An 18,630-nucleotide genomic window follows, 5' to 3' on the forward strand; every position below is an offset into this window, starting at 1 on the left:
TAACATGAGATTCTGTTCTTATCATTCATTTTGAAATTCATTTTTATTCTTATTTATTGTATATCTTGTAGATATTCTTACCTCATTCAGGCATGTGACTCATAGTGCCACGAGACGAGCAAAAGTGTGGCACACCTGGGATCTTTTTAGCACGATTGTCATGTCTCATTACTCAATTGAAGGTCGTTCTAATTCTGCTGCACACTTTATAGTAGCAGCAGTTACTGGATATTTTCATTATATTGGTTGTGCAGCGCATGCTAAGGGCGTACATGATAGCTTGCAAGTAAGTCACTACCTTGGTTTCTTGCAGCAAGAATCTTAATATCCTTAATTTGTTATTCATGATTTTCATATGTTTTATAATGCTTTCGGGTTATTTTTCTATTTTACAGGATATCCTTCGCCTTCTGACCTTGTGGATTAATTATGGATCTATCATCGAGGTTCAAACAACATTGCCAAGAGGATTTTCTCATGTTAATATCAACACGCGATTGGTCGTTTTACCTCAAAATTATTGCTATAATTTACTTATTCTCTTCCTAAAGACTTGGGACATTGCCTTACAATTGCTACATTTGATGTTGTTTCATTACAAATAAAGTTCTTGATCGGGTATTAGATATTGTCCACTACCATGTTCTCCTACAAATAAGTTGAATCAAATGTTATATTAAATAAAGTAAATCGATTTTTATTGAAAACTATATTGACAATTTAAGAGTTTCTTTTCAACGGTACCATTTCCTACAAAGTTGGGAAGTGGAGTTGCAGTTGTTATGGTAGTGGCTACTACACTATTTATTAGATTCTAGATACCACTTCTTAGGTGCATTGTTTATTGTGTCGTTAGGTGATTTCATCATGGATAAAGTGTATAATCATCACACAACTATCTATGACGAGGAGGTACGTCTATTTAATAATTTTTTTCTATGTTTGTAGGATCTAATCGACTAACCATTTATCTTTTTCTACTTGTAAATTGTGACTATTCTTGAAACCATTAATATGTTTGATGACATACCTGTGAAGGCAGGCATGTTTATGATTGTAGATACGATGGTTTGAATGATGATGGCACCAACCGCACAACACACGCGACTGGGAGTTCTTTGGTGTTAGCCATCTCCCCCCCACCCCCCCCACCCAAACATTAGTTTCTTTTATATGGGAATGCATTTACAATAAAAATAACCGATGTTTTAAATCCTAAAAAAAAGTTTTCAAGTCTCTGTGTTTCCAACGTGCATATAAAACTACATAGTTAGTCCTTCATCTATTATATTAACAACATTAAAATGCACGTTTCAACAGTCCATTATACATAACAAATAAAGTTAATGTAACAGTTTATATGACACAAAACCGAGTTGTAATTATTTTTTACCGCAAGGTGGGAATAGTCACATCTCAGCATAATAGTATTTCGACAGTCATATGTATGTTACAAAAAAAAAAAGCAAATTAATGTAGTCATCACAGAGTTGATATTCCCGTCCACCGGACGGGTCAACTACTAGTTTTTTACGGCTTGTGTTAATTATACATGAAATATCAAAGTATATTCAAATTGACATATAGCATATTTTCTTAACTTGTAATGAAACTACTTTTGATAGTTATTCATTAGGTACCATATTATTAATTGTCACGAAATCTTCTTAGAAATTATTATGAAAATTTGTTAGTTTGGAAGTTCATACGGGTTCAAAATTATATAGACTGCATTGTATAGGTTTAGGACTTATGTTATATTTTTGTATGATCATCTTTTGTGAATTGGCTCTTGAGATAGTGGTTGTTTGGGTGAAGCGAATTACTCGTTTACAAGAGAATATAGTTGTCATGCAGTGAAAGGTGCAAATGTTGTCATGTATACTTTGGGTTCATATCAGTACTACAATATAATATGACCGCATTTGCATCTTCAACCACATGATCATCTATTACTCTTGTAGACGAGTAATTCGTCTCTAACCCTACAACTATCATCATTCAAAACAAATACAAATAACTGATTGTAAATTGCAACATGATGAGTACAGTTTTTAAATTTTAATTCTCTTGTAGATGCATGAGGAACACACCTTTCAATCTCTTCAATTCCTTTAATAACAACTCATATGCATAGACATATATATTTAAGTTAAAAATAAAACATTCCTTAACTCCGGCGGTTATAAACCTTTTTAGTTTATCATTGCCAGTCCCAAACCCGGATATAGGAGGGATGCATGACCTTAAAAGTTTAGATTCCGTTTTAGGACTCAAAATACGTGTAGCCACCACAAATCAAGCTTGCTTAGAATAACCTCAAAGAAGCCTATGGGAAAAAAATCGCCTTTGTTGGGGCTTCCCAACCAAAATGTTTTTCAACTAATTTCTGTTTTATTTCTAATTATCAATTTACATACATATAAAGTTGGCTTATATAATGATATATGTATTAGTAAAAGGCTTGGTCACATAATATGAGGTTGAGCAATGTTAGATGGACTTTGTTATCTTTGTTAGAACACGTCCATAGAGGTGCACAAAAAACCCGTACCCGGAACCGGACCCGAAAAAATACCCGGAACCTGTTTATTTTATACCCGGGTATTCTATACCCGAAACCGGAACCGACCCTACCCGTAGGGTATGGATAGGGTATGCATTTTGAGGTCAATACCCGTACCCTAAACCGTACCGATTTATACCCGTAAATACCCGGATCCGGTCATACCCTATACCCGATACCCAATACCAATTTTCTAATACCCGAAATAATACATGAGTTTTTATAGTATATTTTTATGTTTACTTCACAACTTTTATGTTTAAGTTTTTGTAAAATGCATATTACTAAGTAAATATTTGTAATTAAGTGGATTTATGGTTTTTGTAATATAGTTTAATTATTTTTATACATTAATAAGCAAAATTAAAATTTAAACAAATTTAAAATGTATAAAGAAAATTCCAAATTCAAAACAGGGTATTAATCCTCGGTCGTACCCGGTTCCAATACCCGAACCCGATCATACCCTACCCGGGTACATAGGGTTGAGTTTTTCTCCTCAATACCCTACCCGATTTCTCTCAATACCCAATTTTCTAATACCCAATCATACCCGAAACCGGTCCATACCTGAACCCGGATATTAGAAAAACCCGATTTGTGCTCCTCTACACATCCAGCTTTACACTTTATCATAACGTGAAAAGGTTTTATCAAATCAACTCGTTAAAACACTTCATAACAGTCGATAAGTAGGTTGGTAACTTAATCTAAATGCAAATATGAGAGATCAACTCTAAATGTATAAAAGAAGGAAAATACTTAAAAAGTATCAAAATAAACGTCTAACGGGTTAAAATACATGAACGAGCTCAATACAAAAACGTTGCACGTTTACATGGATATTGTGCAGAACAAAGTGTGTTTTAACCATACATGAGTACATGCCCAATCATGATTCGATAGACAAAATACGTATCTGCACGAGCATCAACTTCATAACAAGCTTTAACATAATAACCCCAGCATACAAGTATCTTGTTTTCAAGTAACCATAAACAATTCGTTCAAGAGAACGTATCCTCGCGATCACCCTCTGCCACATCAGCCTCTTCCAAATTGCTAAACTCCAAGAAATGTGTCGGTCTGTGATCTTCATGATAATATTCTCGTGGAGTTCCGAGCTTCAATCCATACTTCATGCTAACTGTATGCTTCACCCCCATGAAATTGTAATTCCAAGGACCATTATCAGGAACCTAAGTCAAAATCAAAGGCCAGCAGAACAAGATTAGTTACCAACCATGACTCTAGAAATGTAAATAAACAGGACACGAGTGAAAATATTATTACCATATAGAAACCGAGGAAACGGTCACTTAGAAGCATCTGAACCTTCTCGTAATGGGTTGGAAGATACCCGTGAGGATTGCTTCCTGAATCCTTATTTGCACGGCCCCACTCATAACCAGTCGGTGTAAGCTTATAAGCAGTCAACGAGCACGAACCCGGAGTAAAACTACACGTCAAAATAATGGATTTTTCCCCATCCCACTGCTTGTTATTTTCCAAAATCCGAGCATGGAACGTAAGATCCTGCAAAAAAATATTAGTGTGTTCAGTAAAATTACCATGCTATCGTTCGTTATGAACTAAAGTAACAGACCGATGTAATAACAAACCTGTGGGGATAGTTGAGGAAGCTCATTTGGCTGTGTGTGCATCCATCCTAACGGCTCGAGGTCGTTAAGGAAGTCATGTTCAGGGAGAGCTGACGGGAGATGGACTTGCTGATGTGTACCCCATTGTGGTGGCATGGCAATGCAGCGGATTTCTTTCACTTGAGGGTTATCGGGTGGGCTCACACCATATAAGTATCCGCATATTTGAGTTCTCAAATCTGCAATGCATATGAATTTCTTCAATATATTCTTTGGCATGATGTATGTATATCCCGTCTCCTGTAACAGATATTTGAGTTATTAAATATATAAGGAAATTTAGTGAGGTTAACTAAATGATAGAAGTGTAGGTAAATTTACCTTTATGTCCTCTGAGTTGACATAAATATGATTTACACGGAGATAAAGATTGGTGGCTGATATTGCACGCACACGCCAATCAGTCTTGGAACCGAATGCAGCTTGTTCATAGGGACTTGTGGTGGTAACAATAAGTTCGTCCCCATGAACATTTGTCGTTTTGGTGGTGACAGCTGTCAACTGACTAGCTTCTTTTGCCTACAAGACATAGATTAATCATGCCACATAAGTAACACCCCAAATATTTTTAAAGTAAGAACATTAATTAACAAATACCTGTTTTTCAATTTCAGCTATCTGTTGCCGTTGCTGTGATGGTGGAGTAATTTCAGCACCAAGAATAATATCACGAATCTCAGATTGTGTGAGTGCGGAAGTGTTCACATTATTCTTCTTTGCATAATCAGACAATATGAGATCTCTTAAAGCAACTTCAACCTGCAATAATATTATTAGCTTCAACTACTTGTCTTGTTCTACAAAAAAAAAAATTTAACATGTAGCAGAAAGTTAATGAGAACTTACCTTCACCCATTGATCATCAGTAAGTGAAGGCCAGATATGATGGGGCTCGGTGACAATCGTCTTATCAGGCTTTAACAACATTTTAGCCTTCTCATTATTGACATGTAAAGCACGGAGGATTAAAATCAGCCTCGAGAATGCTGTGTATGATGATATGCTTTTTAACCAGTCATCATAAATGTTGAACAAGACCATTTGCGGTTCGGATGCTTTTAGAATTAAATCCCCGAATTTTTCAATTTTTAGACATGCTTGGAATGGAAGCTGTAACTCGCTTCCCTTGATGACAATATTGGGAAAGTCGAGCAAGTGGACTTCGAGCGGATCCAACATGCCTTTACGGGTAACAATGATTTGCTTCGGTTGCTCTTCAACGGGTAACGAACGAACAAGGGCAGCAACTTCTTCTGCTGTTTTCCACTTGGCAAGTTGACCGAGACGTTTTTGACCCGCCCACACACTCGTGTGAATAACCTGACAAATACAAACAGGCATAAATCAGTTAGTTGGGAAATATGATAACCACTGAAAGTGATTATATATAAAAAAAGGACAAACCTTCAAAAACAGTTGTCCTGTGCGGGGATTGAATATGAAAATCGCACCGTTGATTGGTTTTGTGGTAAGATTTCCTTCAAAGGTTTTGTGAATGGTAACACGGTACACATTTGTATCATCAACAAACCAAATAATCTGGTTGCTGAAGATTTCTCCATAGTTTTGAGATGACAGATAAGGTTCAGTCGGCTCTGAAGAATACAACTGCAACCCTTTCCTTATACGCTCCCTCAACACGTATAAAGCCGGATTTGACTGCAAAAAATAAAAACAAGTTCACTAACTTAATATCATTACAAACAAAATATCAAAACAAAGACTATGGTCAATTATGGCCAATACCTTCATAATCTTGTTCATAGCCTGAGCAAGTAGCGGCTTTGACCCAGGGAACCAGTTACCAAAAGCAGAATGCAAGTTGTATGCAAGATCTAGTCCAATCATCACACCTGCCAGCGTACATTAAATGTTAGTATGGCTTTATAATAAAAAATTACTAAGTGTCACAATGTCACTTATATGAGTTATGATTTGCACGATTTAAATGATGTACCTGTTGGCGATGGATAGATAGACATGTTATCAGTGGTGTAGTCCATAAATTTAGCCCTGGTGTAACGCTCAATATCATGAGAATCATAATCACCCCACCGCAACTGCACATCGATCCAGTACTTGTTACTGGCTTTCTGGTCAAACACGTCCTTTGACTCGGCCACAAGGCTTGGTTTTGACATGGGCCACCTATGAGCAGCGAATAACAGAATATCGGCACATGAACTATTCATCTTATAACTCTTACGTGGATGAATTGTTTCCTTCTGCACAGTTTCGATTTCTAGCGCGTCGAGTTCTTGATCCAACACTTGACACAGATCCATCACGACACTCTCGTGCACCTTCTGCCACAAGTGGGCCCGGAAGATTTGGATCAGAGAGATCTTTAGGGTTGGGATCTTTCCATGCATAAAGATTCCAGTTAAATCGAGTTGGACTTGGAAACCGACATACACGTTGGCTCGGTTAATGGTTGGAGACCACCAGAGTGTGAACCTACGGTTTGGAATCTGGTTCAGCCCGGATCTCTGAGCATTAGTCAGCTTTTTATACTTCATTGACTCTTCAAATCCTGAAGCTTTCTCCCAAAAAAGACCCTCCCATGTCGGGAAACTGTAAAATAAATAATTAAAAATAAATCACAATTGTTACAAAGAGAGCAACTGTTACAGAGAGAGCACGCTTATAGTTGATTGTAGGCATGTAACGTGCAAACAAACCTAACGTTCATTGAAACAAACGAACATAAACAAAAGTTTTTAATCATCTAGTTAAACGAACAAACATGAATCGTATGTCACGTTTGTTCATTTATTGTTCGTGAGCATTCATCTACGTTCGCTCATTTAATATTTTTAAGCCCATTCAATTTAGTCTAGTTTTAATAACTTTATAGGCCCAACACATTGTTCTTCAAATTTACTATTTACCTCAGTTATGCACTCATCTATGTTTGATTATTTTTGTCCTTTCATGTTCAGTTCATTTACAAGCCTAGTTAATTTGAAGAGAAATAAGGCAGTAAAACGTACTATGTTCCTTTAAATAATGTGTGCTCGAGGATTCCTTCAACACCACCTAGCGCTTGAATAACATCTGTTCGGTAATTATTCAAATTCCATAATTTACCATCATGTCTCTGGTGGGTCCACCAAAATGGGTTCTGTTTGAGAACCTGGTATTGCTTGAAATCAGTCCTCACTCTCCAACCCTTGTCATATGCTAGTGTGTGTCGGTCCTTCTGGAACAGGGTATTGATTCTCGGTATCCCACGGTCCCACGAATCCTATAACAAAGTTTAATAAAAAAAATTAACTCAAATGCCTTAAAACATAAACATTAAACATAATAATAATAATAATATGTACAACAAATAAAACTTACTTCCAAATCTTCAAGTGTTAAACGTCTGTTTTGTGACTGAGCTTCCTGCCTCTTAAGAGCATATTCCGCCCAAACACGTTGTGAATCAATGAACTCACTCTCCCATGGCTGTTGAAAAAAGATAAGCGGTTAAAAATCAAATCATCTCATAAAATTGTTAAGACATTCAAATACTTATAAGATTATATAATACCTGAATATAACGATACAGATTTGGAATCAATTGATCTTCTTCATGACTCATACCACTCCTAAAGTGAGTTACACCAACATCTGTCTGCTGACTGTACCGAAGATCACTTTGTGGAATTAATATGTGACCCATTGATAACATACCAAGCCCTCCAATTTCCTTGGGTGTGTAGAAAATAACAGGTGGAAACCTATAAGCAGAATTTTACCAAATCATTATACACTAAAAATGAAAAGGAACACAATATTGCATAGTAACTGAAATCTTAATGAACATACCTGCTAGGCATTTTTGAGTTCAACCCAATTTTGATACGAGTTTGGATTTTGTTCTCACACTTGACCAATAGATCTAACAGCTCTTGCGTATGGACAGTTGCTTCACGGAAGTATGTCATTAAGCCTGCAGATTAACAAACTATTAGTTATCGCAACTTACAAAGAGAGTATAACCAATAATTATCAAACAGAAGTAAATAGTTGGGCACCTATTAGAGCTGTGTTCCACTTGTTAACAATCTTTGTAAACGTTGTAGAACCCGAGCTCATAAGAATCTGTCTCACACGATTCTCAAAAACTTTCATGTGTTCATCGTCCACCCGTAAGAAAGCAATTGCAGTACGCTCCTTTGTGAGTTCATTCTGTAAATTCCAAATTCCGTCTTTTGTATTACTGAATGCCTCTTGAGTCATTCTTATCTTCGGCAATATGCGAACCTCAAACCCACACCTGCATGCAACATATAACGAGTTATAAAAAAGAATTTCTGATTCAAATATGCTGATGAGATAAAGATAAAAAATCAAGCAACTTACATGCTAAATAACAGATTCGGGTTATCTTTGCTGTAAACGGAAACGAAGCTGTTTTCCCACTCTAAGGTTGTTATACTCCTAGGAAGACGGTTCTTCATGTCCCAGAAAACACTCCGTCCAAGGTTAACTGGTCAAAAATACAAAGAAGACAATTGGCTTTGAATAGCAAAATCTACATTGTATTTGGAATATTAAGTCTAGAAGCTTACCATCATGTTTCATGAGTCGCATCCTTGCATCTCGAGGCCAACACTTCTTGTTATTATAACCAACCATATTCTCGTTGTTAGGATCAGGGTGCTCAGTGAGATACCTCTGGATAAGATCCCGGGCCTCTTCATGTGAAAACCGAAACAAGATGTGCACTTTATCAATGTACCGAGAGTACAACCGAATAGGATGTTTTGTCTCGACTTTCGTGTCCCAGAAAGTAATGAACTCGTTAGGCATTTGTGGCGGGCCCGCAATTTCACTTGCACGGGTCAATCCAAGAATCAAAAGATCCAACACTAGCCCATAGTATTGCACCACAAAGGAAGCAAATTGAAGACCACGTATCAGCCCATATGAGTTTGTGTGGCTCATATCCTTGTAAGACAACACTACGTTGTTTTTTGCTGTTACATAATCAGCAATATTGTGGTCAAGAACCAACCGTAGAAGCCTGCATAAGATAAAGAATAATTTAGTAAAATATACAAATAATTAAATGTGTCAATTTCAGCCTCTTCACTCATGATAAGGTTGTCTTATCCAGAAAAAACTTCATTAATTTATATAATTCTTCTATCATATTTGACACTAATTATAGACATAAATTGACAAAATGATGTTTCGAGTCAACCCAACCAAAATATTCTGTGTTTGACCTGATCACGTTTTGACCCGTTACCGCCCGCCCCGCCCACTGTGCCACCTCTAATAAGTAAAAAAGATATTTAAGCAACAAACCTGTTTAGCATTGTCAAATCGATCTTCTCGAAGAATTTTTCAAACTTGGTTTGAAGCATCACGACACATTGGCCATCACCAGTGTCCCACACGCCCTGCAAATTGTTTATTCCTTGACACCATTTATAAACCAACAGCGGTGGCGGCTCGGAATCTGCAGGTTTAATCCAATTTGGAAACAGATGGCGTTTATCACCTTCATACCATAAGTACTGATCCAGATAAGCATCCGTAATCTTTTCAAGAGGCTCGATCTCATAAACTGGAATCAGATAGCTGTACAAATCCATAAACTCAATGCCAACTTCTTTAAAAGCACGTTGAGTTAGAAGATGACGCTTGATCCTTGATAATGCTTCATGTGGATTATCATAAGCTTGTTCAATCAACCCCAACTCTTCTCTTTGAAGTTGGTTTAACCTCACGGCTACACTGTAAGATTCTTTGAGCCTCTCGAGAGCAAGAATAAGAAGCTTGGTGTCATGCTTGTAAGACAATGGCGGAAACGGTATTGGGGAAAACTTTCTAGATTCCAACCAGTGCACTGTGGTTGTGTAAATAGCCACAGCTTCTTCTGGGGTCACATATGGACCATCTTTCAAGTAGTTGTGTTGACGTTCCTGTAAGAAAAGTAAAAAAAACAAAAATCAATAACAGACTATGTACCACACACGCGTACACAACATATGTCTATATGTGATACATACCTGCTCTGCCTTGAGCCAAAGACGAGTCAATCTCCCTAAATTCTTTCTACAAACAGTTTTATCAACGGTGGCACCTCTCCTTATACGTTCACGGTTATAGTGAGCAACATTTGTCCACCAGTCAGCTTTTGACTTCACATACCGTAGAATCATATTCTCAATAGGAACCGGTAAACCAGGTACCTTCCAAGGGATATTTGCCTTCCAACAACGCCATGCTTCACTCAAGTGCTGCAAAATGGTTCTTGCCTTATTTTGCTTTATTCCCTCTGAAAGTTTATAAAAAAATATTAGAAAGCATAAAAAAGTGACATGAAAAAATAAATAAGGATTAGTGTTAAATAAGGACTAGTGTTAGAACCTGGCATAGCATCAAGAACATCATGCATAACAGCAGCACGAAGCTCGAGATCGAAATGACTTTCAACACGTTGCTTTGTAACCGTCTTAGCCACTCCTTTAGAATGTCGTCCTTCAAACTGTCGAGCAAGTAAATTACCCAACCACCTTTCAAGCAAAGGCACTATACCACGAAGGAAAAACAACCACACACGCCACATAGGCGCCCAGAACCCACATCCGGGCCCCTTCCCAACGGGCCCAGTATTAAACCGGTAATAAATCAAATGTTTCAAATCTTTGCACATTCGAATCTGTCGCATGAGTCGGTACTTGTAACGATACATACCCGTCAATTGTCCAACATGTGAAAACGTGTACTGCAAACCATCAGCCAATTGGAACGCATCGACATTCCCCAAACGGAACTGAATGTTTGCATCGACAACAAGTTTTGTCAAACGCAAGATTTCACGGCAAAGATGAAAAGCATTTCCAAACCGGGATTTCTTGCGCTCCTTGGTCGTGAGTGTCTTGACAGGCTTTAGATTGAAATTATAGTCGAGATGGAGGTAATTAAGGTTCTTCCTATGAATTAAAAGATTGAGCATGTTGTAACCTTGTTTACAAACTTGTAGACCTGCTTCAGCCCAGTCAAGTTCAGTGGTTTGAAAAAACTTAGTAGCTTGTAGAGAACGGAACAGGTGCTTCTTCTTTTGAGCTTTAGGTGGTCTATGGTGCAGCTCGTTCAAAACGAAACATTTTAATAACTTCTGGTAGCTGACCCGAACTTTCACTGGATATGAGGGAGGACTGCAAAAATAAAAATGGAATAAAAGTAAGCAATAAAGGTAACTCAAAATAATTTACAAGTAAAATGATGAAGCACTGAAAGAAACAAAAACATACCAGTGTTCCTTGTACCACTCAGACACAAGAGGTATATCTTCAGCACGTCTCATGCGACCAGATCTCATATTAAACGGCCGGGGAGCAAACAACAAAGAGATACCGGCAGCTGTTGTGTCAGTATACAAAGGAGTGTTAGTAAGCAAAGGTTCCACACCATCTGGCAAAGAGAACTCATCGTCTTCATCATCATCTTCATACCCTTTCTTATCACGCCGATCTTTATTAGCGGAAGTTATCGGGTGTATCAGAGGATCATAATAAAATGCAGGCAAATCAGGATCCTCTGTTTTGATATACATCACCATTGGTGTATGGTATACGCACAACCTTACTTTCCTTGGTCTATTGTTATATAGATGCGGGAAAGCAATCCTGTATTCAGTCCTCAAAGGCGAACGGATAATAAGTTTGTTGATATCATTAAACTCATTCCAATCCTCGTCACCTTTCTCCATGTCACGATACAAGGGTTCAAATTTTGGACCACCTGCAAACAACAACACAGTCAAAAAAATCCCCCAACAGATCAAAAAAAGGATCAGAAGAACATGATCAAATACATAAGCATACCTGGGATGCACATATTAAGAGCTTTGGCAGTGAAAAACGACTCCATATCAAACAAGTAAAAGTAGTTTCGGTCAATTAGGTCAGAAAGCAGTTGCCCTGCTAATCGATGGAGTGTTGCCATGATAGGAAGTGAAAGATGCCACTTTCTATAACTTGGTCCATTAATAAGTTTGGTTTTAACAAGCGGTTTATGATCATAAAACCAAGTGTAGACAGCAGAATCTTCTTCCTCGTCTAACTCCAGTTGAATCGGTTCCAACGGGTCCACGTCAAGAAGATTGTCAGCATAGTCCAGTGGAGGCTCTTCATCATCAAAAGGAGGAAAACGCATTCTTTTAAAATGCCTCCGATCCCTCTTCTCCCTTCTCATCATAATCCACATAGTTCCCCACTGCATATAAAACAATTAAACATTAATTAATAAAATCATTACTAAAATATAAAATAATAACATTACCCTCATGTAAAATGGCATACCTGAGCTAGATATATGGGTTCAACAACCCATGGAATCTCATTCACGAATGTTATTGCTCCAGTAATGTGATATAACACCTTAACATCCCGGACCTGTTCCCAGGGCATGGGCATGTTCTCCAGAAGCTTGTAGACCGCATGAGGAACAAATTTAAGAGCCCCAAGGTACACACGTTTATCATGTCGGTATTTCTTTGATGACATATCACCATGATCCCTGTAAGAAACACCAAACTTATAAATTAGATGATACTTGTTAGTAAAACTGCTAGTACATAAACATTACATAATAATTACTCTTCTTAAAACTTAATTGAGAGAAAAAGAAAACACAATAAGACTGAATTCAAAGACAAGGACTGAAATTTATGCAATTAACAAGAAAGTCAGAACCTACATAAAACTATAACATAAATTGTACACCCTAAGGCATAATAACGAAATTAGAAAAACAATTTAGAACAGAGAAAACAGCAGTTTCAAAAGATTTAAGCGTGGTCACGTTTTAACAGAACTTCAACCCCTTAAAACCATGTATAGTTTGTCCTGTTATACTTAATAATCTACAGAATCTGTAATCATTTCAATTTGTATGCACATACGACAAAGAAAATATCATGAGCTGAAATCTACAGTCCTGTTAATTCAACCTATAGCATAATTATTGTACATCTTAACTAAAAATATTAGCTCACACAGTCCTATTAATTCACATCTTACTAAAACATTAGGTCATATAGAACACATAATAATCTGCAGCATCTGTAATCATTTCAATTTGGTATTCATAAACCACATAAACACTTAATAATATGAGCTGGAATCTACAGTCTCTCCTACTGATTCTAACTATAGCATAACTAGTATAGACCTTACTAAAAAAAATTAGGTCACACAGACCTATTAATTCACATCTAACTAAAACATTAGATCAAACAGAACAAGTAATATTAATCCACAGCATATGTAATCATTTCAATTTGTATAAACACTTAATATTATGAGCTGAAATCTACAGTCTCTACTACTAAATCAAACTATAGCATGATTATTCTACACCTTACTAATTAGGTCAAACAGTCCTATTAATTCACACTTACTGAAATATTAGGTCAGCAAGTCCTATTAAAGCAAACTACAGCTAGCATAATAAAAATTAGGTCAAAACAGAACAAGTAACTCACTTGATAATCTTCCTAACATGCTCAGGCGGCATATCTTCCTTCTGCGTCTCAACGAATCCAAACTTCCGTTTATCTCCATACCGCTTCGAGTTCAGCTGCATCCACTTCCTCGCCTTCTCTTCCAGCCTGGCCTCCGCTTCAGCCGGCGAGGGCAACACCGTGTACGACGGTTGCGCGGCCGGCGGTGGCGGAATCAAGCCGCCAACGCCTCCAGTCCCCGGCGGAGCTAACGGCGGAGGTCCGCCAGTTCCAGGCGGAGCAATTGCACCGGGATTGTTCCACATGTCCGGTGCGTTGTGGTTGCTGTTGTTGTTCCACATGATTATTGGTAATAGTTAACCATGAAACCCTAGGAATTAACGGATGTGATGGTTAGTGAAGGTTTATGAGAGAGTGAATGGCGGTGGCTAGGGTTTTGGATCTGAACGATACGACGATGGTGGTTCAGTGAAACGAGTGTGTAAATGAAATTAAAATGAGTGTGATGGATAAGGGGTGTATATAATAAAGAGGGTTAAGGCGGTTGCACCCTGGTTACGTGGTCGGCTCTTGTTGGGTGTGTGGGATGCGGCTAACAATGCAAATAAATATCTTTTTAACTTAGTTATTTGAGAAATATATTCTGCTATTTATTAAACTTTTTTTAAATAAAGGTAATATATATAGTTGTTAGACTGGATTCTAAGGATGTTCTTCGGGTTAGTTTATTTCGGGTTTCGGTTTTTTGAGTCAGGTTCTTTCGGGTTTCAACGTTTTTAATTATAGATCAGAAACCCAACCCAGATATCTCACGGTTTCTTCGGGTTCGGGTTTTCGGGTTGGATTAATCGGGTTTCGAGTATCCTATGAAAAAAAACTACACTACAAAATTTAAATGTAGCATATTCTTCTTTACCTGTAATGTAAATAAACCAATAACAAAACAAAAATAAACTGATAAACATCCTAAAAAAAGTAACATTTAACAAAGTTCAACCATAACAAACAAGATTGACATAATCATCTTCATTGTGTCGTGATTAGGGTGTTGGATTACATTTGTTTTAGTCATGAATTGAAATATGAATAAACAATAAACAATCGATTCATAATAGATTGAATGAGAACAATCAATTTTGACTAAATATGATAACACCAGTTGTCAGTAGAGGTGGCAAATGGGTTTGGTCAGGTCAAACAAGTTATGAGTTGAAATGAGTTATGGGTCATAACAAGTTTGGATCAGAACGGGTCAAGTAAAAAAATGGTTGTTTTGGTTTGGGTCGGAATAGGTTAGGGTCGGACCGGGTTTTGAGGGTTTTTTTTATGAACGAGAATAATGACGAAAACATTTTAGTTTTTTAAATTTTTTGTTTATTTATATTTTAAGTTATGATTTTTTTATTATTTTTTTTAACATTCTGACCACATATTTTTTATTTATATTTTAAGTTATAATTTTTTTTAAAAAAAAAATTAACAATTTGACCACAGCTAAGTAATATCGTGATATCAAGTATACAACAATCAAGTAATAACTTCATATATTCATATTGTAAGAGTCACCTACCTATGCATCATAATCCTTAGGCGTGCCCCTTGATTGTTAGAATGCATAGTGTAAAATTAATCCAACATCATTTCTCATATGAATCTAGAATGCTTTCACATCTTTGCTACAACTAATTCACTAATATATCCAAAACAGTCAACATATGTTAACAATTCAATTTCATTCAACTGACTCAGAGATAATAATCAAGTACATCATATCAAACCATTAAAATTTCACATTTTCTTCATTCGAGCATTTTATCAAATATCTAGTGTGCGTAATAAATCTTTGATCACATAGTTTATTATTTTGTTATACCATCTCATCCCAACTATCCATGAAACTCATGTAACATTTCATTTAGATTAAAGCATCCACATTATACATAAAGAAGGTAAATACATTTCATAATAATTTGCTAGTTATGCAAATCATTTTTAACTGAAGAACGCTCATAGAATCCAAAAGACCAAAACCCAAACTAAACTATACAAGGTTTACCTTACACGATAAAGGCATGACTTGTTATGTTATTAACATGCCTTTAAAACATCTTTTACAACTGAAGCTAGTTTTCACATGTTCGTTTAAAAAATTATAATACAAATCTTGTTATGGATCCACACGTAGCAACTGAAATTTATACAACCATTTATGGGGTTTCTAGAACTAACAACCTTTAAATGCAAGCGGTGGTACTTCATGAAGACGATCAAGAGACCTAAGTGTTTTGTTCTCCCAAAGACTAGACACCAAGCAACTTTGGATCCAACGATGCTAGTCAGAGCCTACAAAATTGTTAAGAACACTAAGATAACAAGACTCCACTCATTTGTTGCTGATTTTATATGGCTATTGAAATCGAAACTCTTTGATAATAAAAACAAACTACTAATGATGTTAATTATTGTTGTGGATGTTATGTTTGAAATAATCCATTTATGTGGCCTTGCGGGTCATTGAGTAACCTTACAAATATGACTTGACTAATCCCAGTTATTACTTAGTTGTAGTTGTAACAATTGATTAGTTTAAGGGGCAATTAAGATTTCTCTTTAGGTGCCTCTAATAGAGGATATATAGAGTTTTAGAATGAATCATCATTATCACTAGTATGGTTCATAAGAGTTACAAACTCCTTAAAAACACCGTTCACTTCATTCCTACAAGAAAAATCTCATGGATATAATCAACATGTTATCCTATGTGTTTTTATTCACCTCTCTAAGATTCACCGATCCCTACCTTTCAATTTTTATAAACATCTGAAAATGGTTTTCATCTCATTATTAATCTTTTATGGTCTTTTTTGTTTTTGGTATAGTTAACCAAAACCGATTACCACCCTTTTATTTTTTTGGTTGCTTCACTCAATTAAACTGATTGGCCGACCTTGCATTATAGGACTTGAACTCGAGGATGGACATCATAATACGATTAAGCTAGAAGCCCTTTGGTATTCTATTATAAAAGCCCATGCATGTTATTTATTGGAATCACATAAGAAAACTCTTTTTAAAAAATAAACACATAATGACGGTCTTAAAAGAAATCATCATCATCATCGTACTCAGTATATCCCACCAATAGCAAAGCTATAGTAGGGTCTGAGGAGGGTAAGATGTAGACAGCCTTACCTCTACCCCATAAGGATAGAGAGGCTGCTTCCGGTGAGACCACCGGCTCGATAGTAGTTTTGCATCAAGCCTTGGACATAAAGCACATAGCACTCAATCATCGGGACACCGGCTGATCGGTGCATGTACCCTTGTCTTTCGGCTATCAACGCCACTACATGATGCCTGATTAACCGTCCGTCACTTTTAACGTTATTTTCACGAGATTAGTAAAATAACGTCAAAATTAGTGCAATTTCACTTTTGCCCACCCGAGGGTTCACACATATATACATCATATGTGCGCACCGCAAGCAGGGCTAAACGGTCTTAAAAGAAATGCAATCCTCAAACATGCTTGAATCCAAATCAAAACAATTGTCTAGACAAAATAGTGAAATACATAAAAATCCTATGCTAAATCCACATTCCATGATGTAGTTGTATCCACATCATTTTGTTAGGACTCTCAGGGCCGGTACGTGGGCCAACGAAATAAAGTAATGGCTTTAGCCCCACATTTAATTAAGGCTTCCAAATAAAAAAAATTATATATAGATATATTATAGCAGGGAGAGGATCATGAGAGTACTTCATTTTATGGAGAGAACTAGAGAACTAATAATGAAGTATTTTTAATTTAATTAAAAAAAAATATTTTTAAATTTTTTTTCTTTCATCCTTCTTATATGTTGTTATTCTTCACCACAAAAAAAAAATAAAAATAAAAAAAATGAACGAGTAATGCATATATGCAATACATCGACTTTTTTTATAATGCATATGTGCAATAGTGTGCGTTTTGATATTTGAAATAGTGTTGAATAGCATATATATAGTTGTCTGTATTGTTTATTTGCAATAGTGTTATATTATATACACAAATTAAAAAAAATCGATATAGTGTATATGTGCATTAGTGTTGTATTACATATATGCGATAATGTGTTTTACATACAATTATTAATGTTGTATTTGCATATATTCAATAGTGTGTATTGGATAATGCAATTGAGTTGTATTATATGCAATAAAACACTATTGTATATATGCAATAGACATTAGTGCACATATGTACTACAGTACTACACCGACAATTTTTTATTATCAATATCATCTTATTAGAATGAGAAAAAAAAAATCACAAAATATTTGTTTTTAAATTGTTAAAAATAATTCTTTACTAGTTATCTAGTTCTCTCTTTAAAATGAGTTATCTCTAGATCTCACCCTTATTATAGCAGACAAAGTAAACTTAAAATTATGTATTGATCTGATGGTAAACTTGGTTATTGCTAAGTTGTAGGCCATATGTTCAATACCTATAGTTATATAATAAACGATTTTTTATTTTTCATTTTTATTGAAAGGGGCACAAAACTTAAGCCTAAAAAATCGTTACCTTACCTTTGCTAGATGATGCTTCTTATCTCCCTAAAATACACGATAAAACCAATCATCTTGCATTGATGGTTTAAATCACCATTATCCTTTTCAAGTACACGCAATTACTAGTTTCTTAGTATTATAAGGACCATCATAAACACAAAAGCTCTCCATGGCGTTCACACTATACATTGTGTAGTAATATTAACACAAGTAAGTAACAATCATGTCGTTTTATTAATATTGTACGCATGTTATTCAATCACACTAACACAACCATTGCATACTTACAAAACATCTCATAACGCATGCGCTCCAGTCCCGAAATAGTTGAAAACATTTTAAAGTGGGTAATACAACTCACCAAAACCTTA

The 18,630-nt window shown here is 36.1% G+C and overlaps 1 protein-coding gene across 1 annotated transcript; it reads right to left on the reverse strand.

Moving 5' to 3' along the window:
• Positions 1-3,336: 3,336 nt before the first annotated feature.
• LOC143583259 (pre-mRNA-processing-splicing factor 8A) lies at positions 3,337-14,195 on the reverse strand. The gene is made up of 23 exons (XM_077065614.1): positions 13,721-14,195; positions 12,537-12,753; positions 12,060-12,450; positions 11,487-11,976; positions 10,600-11,390; positions 10,239-10,507; positions 9,532-10,151; positions 8,790-9,244; positions 8,581-8,707; positions 8,253-8,494; positions 8,044-8,167; positions 7,766-7,955; positions 7,573-7,680; positions 7,221-7,474; positions 6,185-6,801; positions 5,974-6,080; positions 5,632-5,886; positions 5,074-5,547; positions 4,825-4,986; positions 4,549-4,746; positions 4,189-4,467; positions 3,860-4,102; positions 3,337-3,765 (listed from the first exon to the last, which is right to left on the reverse strand). Exons 1-23 carry the CDS (start codon positions 14,038-14,040, stop codon positions 3,574-3,576), a joined length of 7,125 nt encoding a protein of 2,374 aa, XP_076921729.1. The 5' UTR covers positions 14,041-14,195; the 3' UTR covers positions 3,337-3,573.
• Positions 14,196-18,630: the final 4,435 nt, after the last annotated feature.

This window comes from Bidens hawaiensis, unplaced genomic scaffold (genome assembly GCF_021521415.1).
Source record: "Bidens hawaiensis isolate Kalapana, Puna unplaced genomic scaffold, B.hawaiensis_p1.1 tig00001511_1, whole genome shotgun sequence".
NCBI lineage: Eukaryota > Viridiplantae > Streptophyta > Magnoliopsida > Asterales > Asteraceae > Bidens > Bidens hawaiensis.

Excerpts from the sequence above, each read along its gene's own strand:
- LOC143583259 (XM_077065614.1), bottom strand. The coding sequence starts at position 14,040 with ATGTGGAACAACAACAGCAACCACAACGCACCGGACATGTGGAACAAT. Across the intron at positions 12,754-13,720 it reads CATGTTAGGAAGATTATCAA|GGATCATGGTGATATGTCAT; the intron begins GTGAGTTACTTG and ends TGTTTCTTACAG. Across the intron at positions 6,802-7,220 it reads ACATTATTTAAAGGAACATA|TTTCCCGACATGGGAGGGTC; the intron begins GTACGTTTTACT and ends TTTATTTTACAG.